Source organism: Anas acuta, chromosome 7 (genome assembly GCF_963932015.1).
Source record: "Anas acuta chromosome 7, bAnaAcu1.1, whole genome shotgun sequence".
Lineage (NCBI taxonomy): Eukaryota > Metazoa > Chordata > Aves > Anseriformes > Anatidae > Anas > Anas acuta.
Genome location: NC_088985.1, coordinates 23,485,014 through 23,501,485, shown reverse-complemented (window position 1 = coordinate 23,501,485; position 16,472 = coordinate 23,485,014). Strand labels below are relative to the sequence as shown.

The window sequence follows — 16,472 nt, the reverse complement described above, 5'->3', positions numbered from 1 at the left end:
TAAATAATTATTGATAAGTAAATTTCTCAGTGCTTATAGTTCTATCACTTCTTTTGATATCATCACATAGTGTCAGGATCTGGAAATATCTTTCAACCAACGCTGTTCTAATTAGATGGATAATTAGTACATTGTTACTGCTTTGGCTATAGCTGTTCATTATTTATTTATTTATTTATTTATTTATTTTCACCACTGGCAGCACATTTCTTATCTACACTTGAAGGTCATTTTGAAAATTTTCTTATTTCTCCAGTGGTTGGGACTGGTTATGTTGCAAGTAAATTAAAGCTGATTGCTTGACAGCTGGAATACGCTGGAATAAAACCAACTGGAATTAGTGTGTTAAATGACTACTTTGTATTATGTGCTATAACATTTTTGTATGACCCCTGTTAAAAATGTTGAAAACAGATTTAGGTGTTTTTTTTTTTTTTTTTTTTTTTTTTTTTTTTTCTGAAAATCAATATGATAGACCACAGTCACCTTAGGGATGAATACATTTCTTGAGACTATTATACACATCTGTAGTATACTGATAACTTCTCTTGATGCTTTTTAAAATTTGGGTATTCTCAAATGCAGGCACTGTGGATTACTGTCTTAAGTTTTAAGTATACAGATAGTGACTGATAATGAATGGATAAATACCTTTCACATTTTAGAAGTTTTTCCTCCTTTCTGTCATTAGAATGTGCGGGTGTCTGCCCAACCCCATTCATCTGGTAAGCAGTCAGCACTGTTCATCAGGCATTTTTCTCTCTTCAGATATTCAATCTGTTTTGTTATTATTCTACAACTTTCCTCCCAATATATCTTTATTATTATGAACTTACTGAAGTCTTAGGTAGTAGCTTAGTTGTGGTCTTCAGTTTGGAGAAGAAAAAAGTGCAATTACTAATGGTATTTTATGATAGCTCTGTACGTCTCTACATATGCAGTATAAAAAGACAAAAAGCATTTATTTATTTTTTAATTCTTACCATTTTTCTCTTCCCAATTTGTTTTTATGGTGCAACTCTCAATGAATTATGCATGCTGTTGGAATAAACAATATTCTGGTTTACCGAGGAGGATTTCAAAACCTTAAAAATAATTTATCATTTTACACTGTGGTGTTTCAATATAAACAATTCCAGTCTTATTATGATACCATAAAGAAATGAAGTACATTCTCACACATTTTTAGGGGATGTCTGCACACACTCCTTTTGTATCTGATCATATAATGACTCTAAAGAGAAGAAACAGCTTAGACTGTTACATTTCAACTGTTATCAGTTTCATCTAAAGGAGTTATTATTAGTGCTTGTTTATATTTATATAAAAGTTGTTCTATTCTGCTTGAACTGAAGATAGTACGTAAGAGAAGCTGTAAAATTTAAAAAACAATTTCTTCACGCAACCCCAACACAGAGGTCCCAGATGTACAGTCTTAATGGACTGAACTTTCTATCTTTTGTCAAATTATCTTGGATATCCATCTAGCACACCTTTTTATCTAAGAAGTTGGGGGGAGAAAAAAACACAACAGAAATGAAAAGGAAGTGCACAGCAGGGGCAGGGGTGGTTGCACTTCCCTGTGTTACTTTGGTGTACCTTCAGCTGGTGTTGGAATGGACCCTAAAGAAAGGAGTTCAGAGGGGGTCATGAGCTGAATACTGGTTGTTCAGCTCATCCATCAGCTAGAAGCAGAACTGGGTCAAGTCTGGTCTGAACTAGTTCCTGGGCTGCCCAGCAGAAAATCCAATGTAATTTACTTTTTTTTTTTTTTCCCAAGTGAAATTTTTATTTATTTATTTTTTATTCTCTGGGAAAATTATCAGAGGAAATGCATATTTTAAGTAACTCTTCCTTCTCTGTTCAGTATGCATTTGGGAACTGCAGGCTCCATCTAAATATTTTGTCTTTCTTGGGTCTGGTTATCAGAGATGTGCTTTTTCTGTGTGGGATTCACTACTGCATGAGTTCATGCTCTTTGGGATGTGGCATTGTCTCACTGAAAAGGCTTCAGCTGTGGAATTTGTTTATTATATTGAGTGAACCCAAGTCCATTGACTTCGGGGGCATGATATAAAGATTATTTCTCTTTGCTTGAGGGGTTGCATTTGAAGTTTGTTTGCATTATGACTGAGAACTTTTTGTTTGACAAATCTTGATGTACTACAGTAGATTACCTAATTCTAGGCGTGTTTTATACCTGAATAAGACTTTGTTGCTGAGGACTACATCTTTGCACTTTTCATAGTTTCATGAAAGCAAAAGTCATGGAAACCATTTAAGGAAACTGTGATATGATTTTTGTTTGATTAACTCTAAAGGAAGGACTAGAAAGGAGTTTGGAGGCATGGGTTGTAGCCCATTAGAACAATTAATCCTTTTAGGTATGTTGGCACTAATAAAGAATAACATAAAGTGGAAGCAATGACTCTTTGATTGTCTTTGCTTCTCAGTTGTTAACATGCTTTTTGGCATGATTTTGGTCCTTGTTAGGGAGCACTATGCTGGAAAATGTTCATGCCAATGTTCTACCCAAAAAGGGAAAGTTTTAGACTCTGTCCCACACAATTCTCCAGTCCTGTTCCAGCAGGCTTCCATTGGCAAATCATCTTCTGTTTTCAGGAAGCCACACACCTCCACACCGAAAATCATGCTTCAGAAACGTTGTTCTGATTCTCTGTGGCATTCCCTCCATGCTCTTTCAGATACTGTGAACAAACTGATACTTATTTTAGGATGATCTGAACACCAGAAGGGACCAAGAAGAGATCTAAGGCCTTGAGCCAAGTAGTTGGTGCCACTTAGCCTCAGGGAATGATATCTGGCCCTTTTTACATAGTAATGCTCATATAGTCATATAGTGCACAAGCTGAAAATACCACAATTGTTCTGTGGCTGCTGCTGGAATAGTTTGGGGATATTGGTCATGAGAGCAGGGCACCATTTGGTCCCTCTAGGCATTCAGAAAACATCGGACCAGCACCATTATCATAATAACCCTTATGATAACCCCACTTTTTTTTTTTTTTTTTTTTTTTTTTCCTGAGGGAGTTCTACTTGTGCTCTGTTGGTTGCTCTGTGATGTTGCCTAACAAATTCCTAAAGGTAGCAAGTATATGCAGTTGGATATGTGCTTGCAAATACATTCATATTTGCCGTGAATTTCAAGAACTTAAATATTTTTTTTCACCGTAGTCATCCCCTCCAAAGAAGAGGGGAAAGAAAAAAAGCTGCCATTTAAATATGAACCTGCCTTGCAACCTTCTACCTTTATATAGGTGAAAAGGACAAATGGAAAATTGCCTAATATTCACACTTCTTTGGGCTAGTTATCTCATAGCAGATACTTGAGGTTTTGGATCTCTATCTCCACTGGCCCTCATGTCTCCCAGATAAGCAGCAATGCTGTGTATGTGAGGCTGGTTGGTTTCCAGTGTGGTATGAATGAAATAGCCCACAGCCTGTGTTGCAGCCCACCAGAGAAGTGTGTTTGTGTGATGTATGGATTACATGCTCTAGGGTATAGCCTGAGCTATATGACATGAGAGAGTGTTTGAAGGCTTCAGAGCCTGTGGGAACAGCTCCACAGGGTGGGAAAGGATAAACCTGGTGTAGAGTTACTGTCTTCTGGATGTGGTCCCTGGGACAAACAGTCCCCCAGAGCATCTTGGGAGAAGGAGACCGAAGTTGCAAAGGGATTAATGAAGTGAGATGGCAGTTCAGTAGTGTATCTGCTCAGGGGAGTGGTGCTCCCCAGTAGTATCTTAGATAGATGGATTTCATGAGATCTAGGACTGAGTACCATCATCTGGTTTATTTGGTTTGCATCTTAGGTCCATTACTTGGGGTTTAGATCATTATATATATTGCAAGGACAGTCTGAAAACTGAACTCTAAAATAAATACCTTCTCAAAAGGTTTCTCCAGGAAACGATTTATTTATTTATTTATTAAAAAGAAAAGTAAAACATTGAATGGAATTTGGTTTAGGAAAATAACTTCACTGGAATAAAGAGTGTTCATTTTCTTAGTGTTTATTTCCTCATAATAAAACATTTAAAATGTGAGATTCTTAACACATGGCTGGAAACTGGTAATTATTTAAACCAGCTGCCTAGCTGCAATGTATAGCAATATTTATTTTATCACTATGATTCAATAGCACAGGAGAAAAAATAAGGCAATTGAAAATGGTGTGAATGAATAAAATGTGAGAAATACTTAATAATGTGTGCACAGCAGTGATTTGTTCTAAAAATCAAAATTATATTTAATCTTTTATTAAAATAAATGATTAATTTTCTGATGTGGTTAAAAGTACTTTTACATCATGAAGTTGTAATTACAGTATAAGTTATCTAAAATCAAATGCATGACTAGCACCCTTTTCCACGTTTATCCAACAAACCTTTGTGTCTGTAAGTATGTGAAAAGAGTGCTCTTCATGTCTTTTTTTTTTTTTCCTTCAAGATTTCTGCAGGTCTCTAATTGCAAGCATCTTCCTGTATGCAGGTGACTAACTGTGTTTAAGGGAAAAGAGATGCCTAACTTGTTATGCTATAATTTATATTTTTCATTCATTTTTTTTTCCTAAAGAAGTAATATACAAAATTATTCAGTGTAATTTCAGCATCAAGAGTAAGAGCTACAATTTGACCAGGTATTGATTACTTGAAAGGGTTTCTTTTCATCATCTGTAGTTAAGCCTCATTTCTGTGTTTGTATACTGAACAGTGTAACAAACATTTTCCTCCCTTCTAGCCCCTTCCCACAGCATGTTCTCAGAAGGGAAGAATATTATGAATTGCATGAAAAGTTTGATGTAATTCATAACTGTACAAAAGTAGCGTTATTTTAGTTTTCCAGTGAAGTTGTTCATTTTATTCACAGAACTGGTTTTTAGTGCAAATCAAATCCATTCTGATAACAGCCCATTGCAAGGTTTTGGACTTCACTGCAGCTAATTAAAAGCAGGTGGATAATTCCCATGTAACAAACCATCTCAATGAAATGTAGATAACATATTAATTGTTAAAGAAGAATATATAATTTCTTCCCCACAGACCTTATAGGAATGCTAGGATTCTCTAAAGCCATGATCCTTTCATATTCTGAACAGAAAAACAATTGTATTTTAACTATGATGCTCATACTACTGTGTTTATTAAACCTGCGTTTTAGTTGGCAGTGTAGAGAAGAGAAGGCCCTGAAGGAAACCTAAGTTTCGAAACCTGATCTCTGTGTGAAAGTCTCTGTGAAAGTACGGTATAAAGACCTGAAAGAATTAGTTCAGAAATGCAAATTTATGTAGTTAAATTCTATATTTTTTAATTTTGTGGTGTCTGTTATATTTTTCAAGAATTTCTTCTTCGGAGAAACAAAATTGTGACTAAATGAGATGGCAGTATTATAGAGCATGAGCTGTGTTTACTGACTGTTCTGTTTATAAACCAAGTGTTCTGTTTAATCTTGTAATTTATTTAGATAGTTCTCTGTAATTTCTAGGAGTTTGTTTTATGTGGATAAAAGATGCTGCTTTCAGTCTACTTACCGGGGCCACAGGGCAGGAGACCCAGAAATGGAGTAGGAGACTAGTGTACTGCTCAGTTGTGGGATTTTCATGGACTTGCCAGTCATGTTCAGACTGCCCTCTTTTTCTAGGCATAATGAACAGAAGACCTGAAAAACAAATTGGCACCGTGAACATCTTTCAAAGACAGAAATAGTTGTATTTAAGCCAGATGAGAGTTCTGAAGTGCACGTATCTTTGTGAATCAGGCTTTGCAGAACAGTCCAAATATAATATTTATATCTAATGTCATTGTAATAGGCCTCAGAGATGGTCTCTCTGTAACACAGTATATAACTAAATGACCCAGTATGAAGTGGAATTTGAGACATTAGTCTTTCCAAGCCTAGCCAATTTAAATGTGGGGACTTTATTTTTTCTTGACTGATCCAAGTTCTGTGCAGCCTCAGAAGATACGATCAAGGAAATAACAGAACAAAATAATAGAAAATTTAATGTAGTTACATTTTCCAGTTTAGATATTTATAATTTTAAAACAATTACCAAATTTAGTCACAGTGTGGGTATCTAAAAAATTCAGAAAATCTGACAAATAAGACAAATTGAATCCATTTTTGATCTTTCATTATGTTGTTGTTGAAATACATTGCTAAGACTTTCCTAAACAGTTGAATAGAAAAATACTTAATGTTGTACATATGATATTTTTTTTTATCTGAAAAGTAGGAGGCAGATCTTACAAGATGTGGAGTTTCTTAGATCACGACAGTATACTGCGTGTATATTGGAGCATAGCCATTTTTATGTTGTAAACACGGGAATCTGCATGCTTTCAGATACCTGGGTTTAATTGTTCATGATTGATCCCAAATTGCCACGTGTATGTTATAGTGCCTGGATCTGGGTAAGGAGTAATGTTGCTGCACAAGCTCATTCAGTCACATCAGGGTGTAACAACACACACATTAGCTCCTAGCTCAGAGCTGAATTGCTCTGTTCTTCATATCCTTTGGCAGTGGGCCATAAAAATACCTCAAATTATATGCATATGTTTATTGGTAAATTTTACAAATAACTTGAAAATATCTCCAAATCTTACTAACATTACAATATTTTTCTACATCAATTATACTTTGTTTCAGTATCAGTATTAATGTGTTTTCATTTGCATCTATACATAAGAAAATATGTGATATGCATATGCTTGGAAAAGTGCTTACTGTTTATATGTAATAAGAAATACTAAGAGCCAGACAAGATAAGATAGTCTTGTGCAACACATAATTTTAAAACTTTAGGAAAAAAAGCAAAATGTTGGCTCACAAAGTCTCAAGCTTGCTAGTTATGAGCATATGATTTCTTCTGACATTTGGTTTCTATCCTTATGGTAAGCAATGTCTCTTATTTTGAAATGGACTTTGAGCTCTTCTATAACTTATTCTAAATGTTACATGAAAATATTCCTTTTTTTACAGCATACAGCAAGTGGAATAAGTTTGTTAAGAGACAGAAATTTCTTCTGTACATTGAACAACTATTCTTTAAAAAAAAAAAAAGAAAAAAGATTTCTTGAGCTTCCAAAACAAATTGCACTTTTGTATATTGTATATTTTAATAGGTAACATCTTCAGAATGACTGCATATTTGTATTGTATTGCTTCTGAAATAGACAGGAAAATATTGCAGTGCAAAATGACTAAATTAACTCTTGTGACACCAACAGAGGAAAAATAGACAACTTCTTCAATAGCTTGTATGTAGGGTCAGTTTGCATGTATACTTGATGGTTGTGAATGGTACAAACTTTGCTGCATTACTGAATTTCTACTGTACAGAGGTTGAAAGAGGAAAACATTTTTGACTAAGCCTCGTTTTTGTGGTAAAAGTCCTTTTTTTCTTTTTTTTTTTTCCTTTTTTTTTCTTTCTTTCTTTTTTTTTTTTTTTTCTTTTCCCCTCTTTTCTCTTTTGAAGGTGAAAAGGAAATATTTTCTGTTTTCTGTCTCAGTTTTTAACATCTCCCTAGCTTTATCAGCCTTTTTGCTGACTGGGAAGTCCAGCAAATATCTTTGCCAGTAGTAATTTTGAATCTACTAGTGATGTGGGGACACATCGATATTATACTTTCCAAGTTGTAGCCAAAGTTCATTTGTTGACATATTTCTTGAATGTGCTTTTATTTAATAAATAAGAAGCTGAAGGAAATGGTAATCTTTATGTACTGCTATGATGGGAAAATGCAAATGAGGCACAGAATTTTGTGATTAGTATTTTACAGAGCAGTCATTTACTATAATTACATGTTTTTAATCAGTGGAATTATCATGTTCTATTAACCAAATTCTTTTCTGACTTCTTCTAGGATTCTGAGTAACAACAAGATCTTATGGTTGAAGAATGGCTCTTTCTTTGGGCTGAGATCCCTGGAGAGACTGTGAGTAACTGATCAACCTCTTTCCACCTTCAATTAAAAAGTCTTCATATTTTAAGTGTAAAAACAAACCTCAAAAACAACGTTAAAGTGTTCTGAACTGTGCTGCATAGTACTGTTTCTAAGCAGTTGTCAAGTTAAGAAACAGAATAGAAATGAGTGAATGGGGATGGACACTGAAAATACAGGAAGGCACTACCATCAATTTGGAACTAAAATAAACATCCAGTCAAAGACTTGTACTACGCTGTGTACACTATCATAGTGAAGACTGGTATATGTAATGGTAACACTAACGTACCTGACATATAGTTTGGATTGTTTAACTCACTGGTCTCCAATACTTCTATTTTTAATTATATTCTAGACAAAGAAATTGGACAGCATTTATCACTGGAGCAGACAGTGACATTGATATAGCTCCATGTTTGTATGTTTGCAGTCAGCATTTAGAGGGGGTAGAGAATGAGGTTTCCGTCTAATCTGCTCAGAAACAACTGATGAAATAGGGAGGAAAACATTTGGAAACTTCAATGAAATAAATGCACTGTGCAACTCTGTTGTAGAAAAACTGTTTTCTGTATATATAGGTCACTCGTTTGAAAACAATCATGTCAGCAAGTCTAAAAGTCTTTATAGTCTCTCTTTTTTTTTTTTTTACTTCTCAACTTACTTTGCCAGTACATCTAAATGAGTAATTATATTATGCCTTATCTTAAAATATCTCCTGCAGCTTAAGCTAAATTATTTTTATGTTCATTCCTAAGAACACCTTCATTATATAGAGCTGTGGATATAAAGTGGTTGTTACATTTGTGTATTCATGAATATATTCATGTATTCTATGACAAGTGAATGTTACCATATAGTAAAAAACAAACAAACAAACAAAAAAACAGGAAAAAATGTATTTAATTCAACACTAACTAATATTTTACTATGTATGTGTGTGATGTGCCTGCTGCTGCTGTTTATGGTTGTGTATTAAGCCAGGTAATTAAGTATGTGATACTGAGATATATGACTAGTCTAAATGTAAGTTAAAAATAAACAATATATTTCAATGGAATAATCCCTTAAGCACCTTCAAGGATTAGGATAAAGCTAACTATGTAAGTGAATATTAAATTTTCTCTGCATACAGTTATAGATGTAACAAATTCTTCATTTAATATTAGCATATATTAAGGAGTGGAATATTGATGGAATGGAGTAGTTCTGATGTGTGTTATTTATTGACTAGCTAATTCTCAGTTGTAACAATGATGATTCGTAAAGATGTTTGCAAACATTTTAGAGAAAATGTAGAATAAAATATAGAATTACAAATTTATTGAAAGAAAATAAATCAGTGAATAAAATCCTAATGTATTACAAATAAAGCATTGTTGTTTAGAAATAGAGGAAAACATTTTCTCTTTTTTCTTTTATTTCCTTTTTTTTTATGTTTAATTTGCATTTTTATACATCTGACAAGGAAACTTAAAACAAAGATGCATATGGATTCATAATGAATTAGATTTGAATAAACTGGCAATTGCATTAAGGATGTACTTTTAAAAAACCCTGTTAGTTATCTAGTTAGAGAAATACTTTAACCTGAAGAGACATTGCAAATGGTATTGAAAACAGTCAGAAAACAAAAACAAAATACCTTAGTTGTGTAGCCTCAACTGTCATCACCATCTAAACCTTATTAATTTTATAGTATTGATTTTCACAACATTACAGATGAAATGGGTGTCATCTCTGTGTATGGTAAGTGCTCTTTGGCCACACTGCTAATACAAAATCAATAAGTCATTCTTGCAGCAAAGACTAGGAGTCAGGTGGTGACATTCTCATCAGATTCAAATGCCCTGCTGCTTGTTCTGTCCCTGCACACATCAGTATTTACAAAGATCCAGTTTTAGCAGGGAAGTTGGAAATGGCTTGGATAATCTACTTAAGAGGTGGAAGCAGTGGGTGTGGTCTGGGTGAGTACTCCTAACCTTTAGACAAGGTTTCCCAACTATGCCTCACATTATACATAAACCACTTTAGAGTTACTACAGACGCTTAAAACGGAGCACCAATCCAACTGAAGTAATGTTCAATTTACAAGATGATGTGCTTAGAATGTAAGCATGCTGAAGTTAAGGCTTACTCATTCAATTTAGCTTTGCACTCCTTGTGGTCTTAAAATGAACAAAAAGTTAGTGAAGAGAATGCCACGGAGACAAGAACTGTGTGTCAGTAATTCTTTTGTGGTTACTGTGAACCACAAGAGCATTAGCTCATGTGGACTATAAAATCATTTAATGTCAAACTTGAAAAATTTAGAGGGGAAGTAAAATTTCAGGTGGAGCAGAGTGACTTGTATATTCCCAGAGTGCTTTTTCCCAGAGTGCTCAAAACCACTTTTTGAGCAGAGAGTTGTTTCAAGCCATAGTACAGTAAACTAGAGACAACTTTCACCTTATTATTTTGCTTTCCAAGACATGTCACAACAGGAATTGGATTACAGAAGTGTTAGTTCTCCCAAGTCCTGGTGATTTCTCAACAGTGTGTTACACAAGTGAGAGGTCTCACTGAGTCTTAAACCAGAACTCCCCATTTTATGCAACTTTAATCAAGTAAACTGAGAAACTTCAAACGGCTCATCAACTGTCGGTTCTACTAGTAAGGGAGTACCTATTTATTTAAATCTTAAGACTGTGGAAGACTGTCTCATATTGTGCATGAAATGCATTACTTTTCATTGTTTTGTTCTAATCTTAGTTGCATCTCACTTTGTATTGTTTCTGCAGGCTTCTCAGAATTTTTCTTTTCTTTTCTTTTTTTTTTCTTTTTTTTTTTTTTCAAACATAGAATGAGTATTTTAACTTTTCTATTTTGAATTGTCTTAAACTGTCTTATTGCTGTAGAAATAAATCTGATGTTAACTTTTCAGATGATGCAGCCACCTGGAGGGGAAAAAAAAAAGAGGATACAGCTATTTCCTTTGTAGATAATAAAGAAAGAAAGATAATAAAAAAAGATAATAATCTTTACTAATTAATATTGAATATATAATAAATGTTTGTATTAAAAATAAAACATTTAGTAGTATCTGTATTAAAACATGTATAATTAATAATGACCAGAATATATTTAATAAATGTTAACATTTTTACTCAACAGTTTACAAAAATGCTTTGAAAAAACACCATCCAACAAAAGGTGCCTTTTTTGTATTCTATGTGTGTGAACTGTGAGTCACAAGAGTGCTCTGTAGAGGTGGCACATACTCTTAGTACTTAGCTTGAGTTTTCTGAAACCCTTGTGGTGTTTTGGAAAGGTTGACTCACAAATGTGTTTTAGCATCTGGATCATGATGCACCTCTGTGCCTCTGGGCTTACTTTGTAGTCTAACTGAAAAGAGGTATTAAGAAGTGAATAGTATTACTTAAAAAACCATGTGGGAATAGAACCTTTCTGTAAACTTAGGATTTGGACTGTCCTTAGTTATATAGACCTTGACTACTCCCTTTGTTTTGGATGAAAATCAGAAGTATGGGTAGAAAAATAAACGTATTTGAAACAACTGTGGTAAACAAACTGTTACGACCTTGAACCCATTTTTGTGGTACACCCTGTGGAGATGGCTTTGTATTCAGGAAGGCTGAGAGTTCGGTATGGCTTTGAAGCTTGTGGCAAAGACTTGACAGCTTGTAATTATTTGGGGTCCGGTGCCTACCCTGTTGGTATTTGGTGTCTTACATTCTAGTGAGATACATTGATCTGAGCAGGACAGCATGAAGTAATCATAAAGTAAGTTTTTCATATGCTCTAGGGACCATATAAGAAATACAAAGTGGGTTTTCCAAGCCATGAGACAGTGAGGTGGTCCTGTTGAGTAAGTCTCAGCTATCCAGAAGCTCTCATTTAGTTAGTGATTTGGAGGATGTTAATAACTGATAGGGTATGAACCTATATAGTTTGGTGGTAAAAAATATTCCATAAATTGAAACAATACATTAAATAGAAAATCTGTTCTATTATAGTTTGATTTTATATATGAGCAGTAGGGATAATCATTGTTATCACTTGAGGCTAGTGCAGACTGCCAAGTTACTAGCAGGTGCTCTATCATGGCAGTAGATGGCATGGATCCTTACCCAACAGCGCTATAGTCTCAGTGTGCCACAAATGAATATTATTAGTAGCAGTAGTGGAAAATATCTTTTTTCTTGACAATACTCTACCTTGAGAAGTATCTCTTCTGGAGAGTACCCTACTCCAAATAATGCTTCTGAGTACAAGAACTGAGGCTGTTGGACCAGGTGCTCCAGCTGCGCTGAACCCAAAGTCTAGATCTCAACTAGGAAATTAGATGTTTTTCCCTCATCCTGATGTCAGCTGGCAAAAAACAGTATGCATCTGAGCTATTAACAACACAAATTTTTCTTACTCTCCACAACAGCCACTGCATCAAAATTGTGTGGATAGCTCCCCAAGCTCCTTCTACCTGGGGCAATCTGTTGTGGCTTCTACTCCCCTGTGGGTTTCCTGGTACTCTAGTTGATCTAGTACTTGTGCATTTTCTGAAGTGGTTTTATGAAAGCTTTCTCTCTCTTTCATAACTGAATGTATGTTTTCATGAAGTGTATAGAAGCATAATTACCTTTGAGGCTGCTGCTACTTTTTCCCCTGTGGCTGAAACTCTTTAACAAGTTCAGAAGTTATTTAGAGGGAATCAACAAATAAAAATAAAGAAACATATGCAAACAGACCATCATTGCATAAGCAGTGTTTCCTTGGGAAATCAGGATGAAAGATCACTGTGCAATATTACACAGATTGTTTCACAGTTCACCAAGAACCAGGCATTAACAGTCACTTTAAAAGTGACCGTTTTACAGAAACTTGCTATTGCATTTCCTAGTGTTTCTAGACAATGAAAATACCACTGAAGTATCTTTAGGAATTTAGGGATTAATTTACTTTTTGTTTTAGTTTTCTTCATTTTATCTATGTATTTATTTATTTATTTTAACTATATGGACCGGACTTATTAGACTAGGTCTCACATTGTATATTAACTTTATTAAATGTTGTGTTATTGTAAGGTTACCAGCTATGCAGGCACATGTTGTCCTCATTTATTATTAGATAAGAATGCACAAAAACATGTTTTTGTTAGATTGCAGCATAATGACTTTCTGCAACAATATGTTGTGCTGTGCAACTGAAATAATAACACATTAACTTGGAATGAAAGGGCAGGAAAGACAAGCACAGCAAATTAGACCATAGAAAAAAATTATGTTGTTAAGCAGCTGGTATAAAAATATGATATTTAGGTGGTCTTTGGAAAAGCTCAAGTGATGAAAGGTTAAAATATAAAGGTTTTGCATTTTTATATACTGAAGTGTTTCTTATAACATACAATTTACATTGTTTAAATTACTGGCCACTTAACTTTTCCTGCCTATACATTTGAAATGTATGTGTACGCAAGCAGAAACAGAAATGTACTTATTTGGCAGTGTGCAGGATTGGGAATATGCTTAAAGAAATGCTGAAACAATTTAAATTTTAAAAAAAAAAAATATATATATATATATATATATAACATATTCAAAGTTAGAAAATTCATAAGTTAAATTTCAAAATATTTGTTCTTGTACAGACTTGTTTAAAAATATATAAATACTAGTTGTTATAAGGTAAAGTTTTGTGATCCATCCAGGATTCAATTGCAGATATTTTTTTTATTTTTATTTTTTGTAGATGCTACATTTAAGGCATTGCGTTTGATTAATAAAAGCAGATTTTTAGCCACTGTGCCTTTTACTTAAGGTTAATTACACCTTCTTAGTCATAAGTTGTATTCACAGAGAATTCTATGCATGCTATAGCAAATACATAATAGGACATGATACTTGTATATTGATGTAAAAGAATTCTTTGAAAGAAGAAAATAAATAAAAAAGCATTTATTTGAGGCAAATGACTGAAAATCAAGGATGTATTTTTTGAGGGGGTTGTTTTCCATAAATTATTAAATCTTTGTCACATCTCTCTCTACCTTAATTTTTCATCTGCAAAATAATATTTTTTGGCTAGTATCTCCAAATTTAGTAATACTGGAGATCTCAGAGTGAAAAGATTGTATGAAAAACTATGATGATAATTATGTAATGCCACTTATTTTATGTGGCAACCTTATATAGATTGAATAATCTATTTTTTTATGATGCACTCCTTACAGCCTGGCTGGGAAGCAGTCTGAAGCAGCATGAATACACAGGTGCAGAGAGGATATTGATGCTTAGTTGATATATTTTGTGCAGTTCCATGCATCACCAAAATTAAGTTATTAGCTGGGTTTAGTAGTAGATTTAAACTTCAGTTTTTGGTAAGCAAAGAAAAGTCAGTTTTTGTAGCAGAAAATTTTCCCATACCAGAAAAATCTTTAGCTTGGAAGTAACTTTAAATCCCACGGAGACCATCTGAGTGTGGTCCTGGCTCAATTGCACAGTGCATGTACAGGTGTTGGACAGGGCTAGAGACGATCTTCAGTCTATAATCTCTTGTGACCCAGGATCTCTTAGTGACAAGACTAAGGTTAGTGCCAGCACATCTCTGTACCTGAGAGAACTATGACAAATGCTAGCAGGGTTACAGTGAAATGTTGCTGTGGTCATCCTCTTGCTGCCTTCTTCACATGCTTTTCAGTGTCAGCATTTGTCCAGACATACATGTATATTACTGGAAGAATTTAATCCGGTGTAACCAAATATCACAGGGAAAAATTCAAACAAGATGGATCATATATAAAGCATTCATACTGCTATTAAAAACAGCTAGAATCCTGTTAGCAAGTAAGTCTTCATGTAAAGATTTGGACGTATTCTGTTGCTTTTTATTTTTTTAATGGATAAAAATCATCTGTAGCTTTCCTATTGAATGTATTTCCCCCCCCCCTTTGGACAGTACATGAAATCAGAAATATGCCAAGTAAGAATAATGTAATGAACAACAACAACAACAAAAAGCCTACCAGAGCTTACCCCAAGCTAGGCTTTTGAGTTTGAAGAATTGATACTCCCATTCTCTGTTAGTATTTACTGGGTTAAGTGTTCTAACCGCAAAATGAGAGAGATCCGTGGACGCCCTTTCTACTGTAGCTTGATGAAAATGCCTGCTTGCTTACATAAGCAGCAAAACCTGAAGATTCCTTAAAAAAACATCATGGTACGGAAAACTGGACTTGGAAAAAGCACTGTTGGTCCTCATGTAGAAGTCAGGGAGTACAGGTAAAACTTATTTCAAAGTAAATGCTGTTTTTGTTGTAGGTAGTGTTTTGAGGAATTCCACAGAAGAAGGGTGTATTAATTTTCCATTGTTGCATAGAAATTTTGAGAAAACAGAGAAGGAGAAACAGAGGCAAGATTAATGTCACAAATGAAACTGGTGTTAACTTAATTCTGTGGTCCTTATGGATCTCTTGGTTAATCTTGTGAATAACAATGAATTACTCATTTACTATTTAGTAACACATAAGCTAAGTAGGAGCTTTTTTTTGCTTTTTTTTTTTTTTGGGGGGGGGGGGGGGGGGAGGAGAAGAAAAGCAACAACAAAACCCAACAACAACAATAAGTTACAACCTCCAAATTTTCCAAACTCCAGATATTACTGTGCCTTAGTATCAAAGAGAAATTTAGCATTTTATCAGGAATTATGAACCTATTGTTATCTTTCGTATGACTGTCAGAAACAGAAGAGTTAGAAATAAAAAGGAAAATTACATTACCCTCTTTCTAATAGGCATACGTACTGTAAGTCTTGCAAGCATGAAGTGACTGTCAAGGCACTTGTAATGTAATCTGACAGAAAGATAATGTATTTTTTTTTCTTCTAGGCAGTCGTTTTTATCCAGTACAAAGTCACAATATTGGATATCACATACTTCACATTTTAGGGAATGAGGCAACAGGAAAATACCCTGTATATATACTTGTGCAGAGCTTCTATATCATGACACTTTAAAAAGCAATAATTCTCTAAAGAAAATATATTTCCTTTCGGATGTTACAGTGCCATTTAAAAGCAGCAGCAATTAACTCTGAAAGAACAGATTAGTGAAGTCAATCCCATAGTTTTAGTGCAAAGGATCCAGAACCAAGTGTGATTTTCAACTTTTCTTTCTACCTCAAGTCTGTTGTTTATCTTCTAAACATTCATTTCTCTGGGTCTCATGTTATTTTTCCCTCTGATATTTTTACTCTCTGACAGAAACAACATGGACTAAAAGACCATGTCTGTGCTCTTAATTCTGTTCTTCATAATTAGACATAAGACTTGCCAGGGCTGCATTCACTTGCAGGCTACTGCTCATTGCCTGATGGGAATTTATGCTGAATATGCTGCTGGGATTACATTCCTCTAGTTTGGGCAAGAAGCTATGGTTTCAGCTTGGGCATGAAGTTGCCAGATGCTGGTATATATGTAGTAATAGTATTTAGAACGTCAGTGGTTTGCCAGGCT

At 34.4% G+C, this 16,472-nt stretch overlaps 1 protein-coding gene across 5 annotated transcripts in view; it reads left to right on the top strand.

Moving 5' to 3' along the window:
* The window catches only part of ADGRA1 (adhesion G protein-coupled receptor A1), a 277,097-nt gene that overhangs the window by 43,293 nt on the left and 217,332 nt on the right, over nucleotides 1–16,472 (top strand). For all 5 annotated transcript variants that reach the window (XM_068688179.1, XM_068688176.1, XM_068688175.1 and 2 more), the window contains exon 2: nucleotides 7,890–7,961. Coding sequence is in view for 3 of the 5 variants with exons in the window: in XM_068688176.1 (XP_068544277.1) it covers nucleotides 7,890–7,961 (72 nt within the window). In the remaining 2 variants the exon portion in view is untranslated. The remainder of the gene's footprint in view (nucleotides 1–7,889; nucleotides 7,962–16,472) is intronic.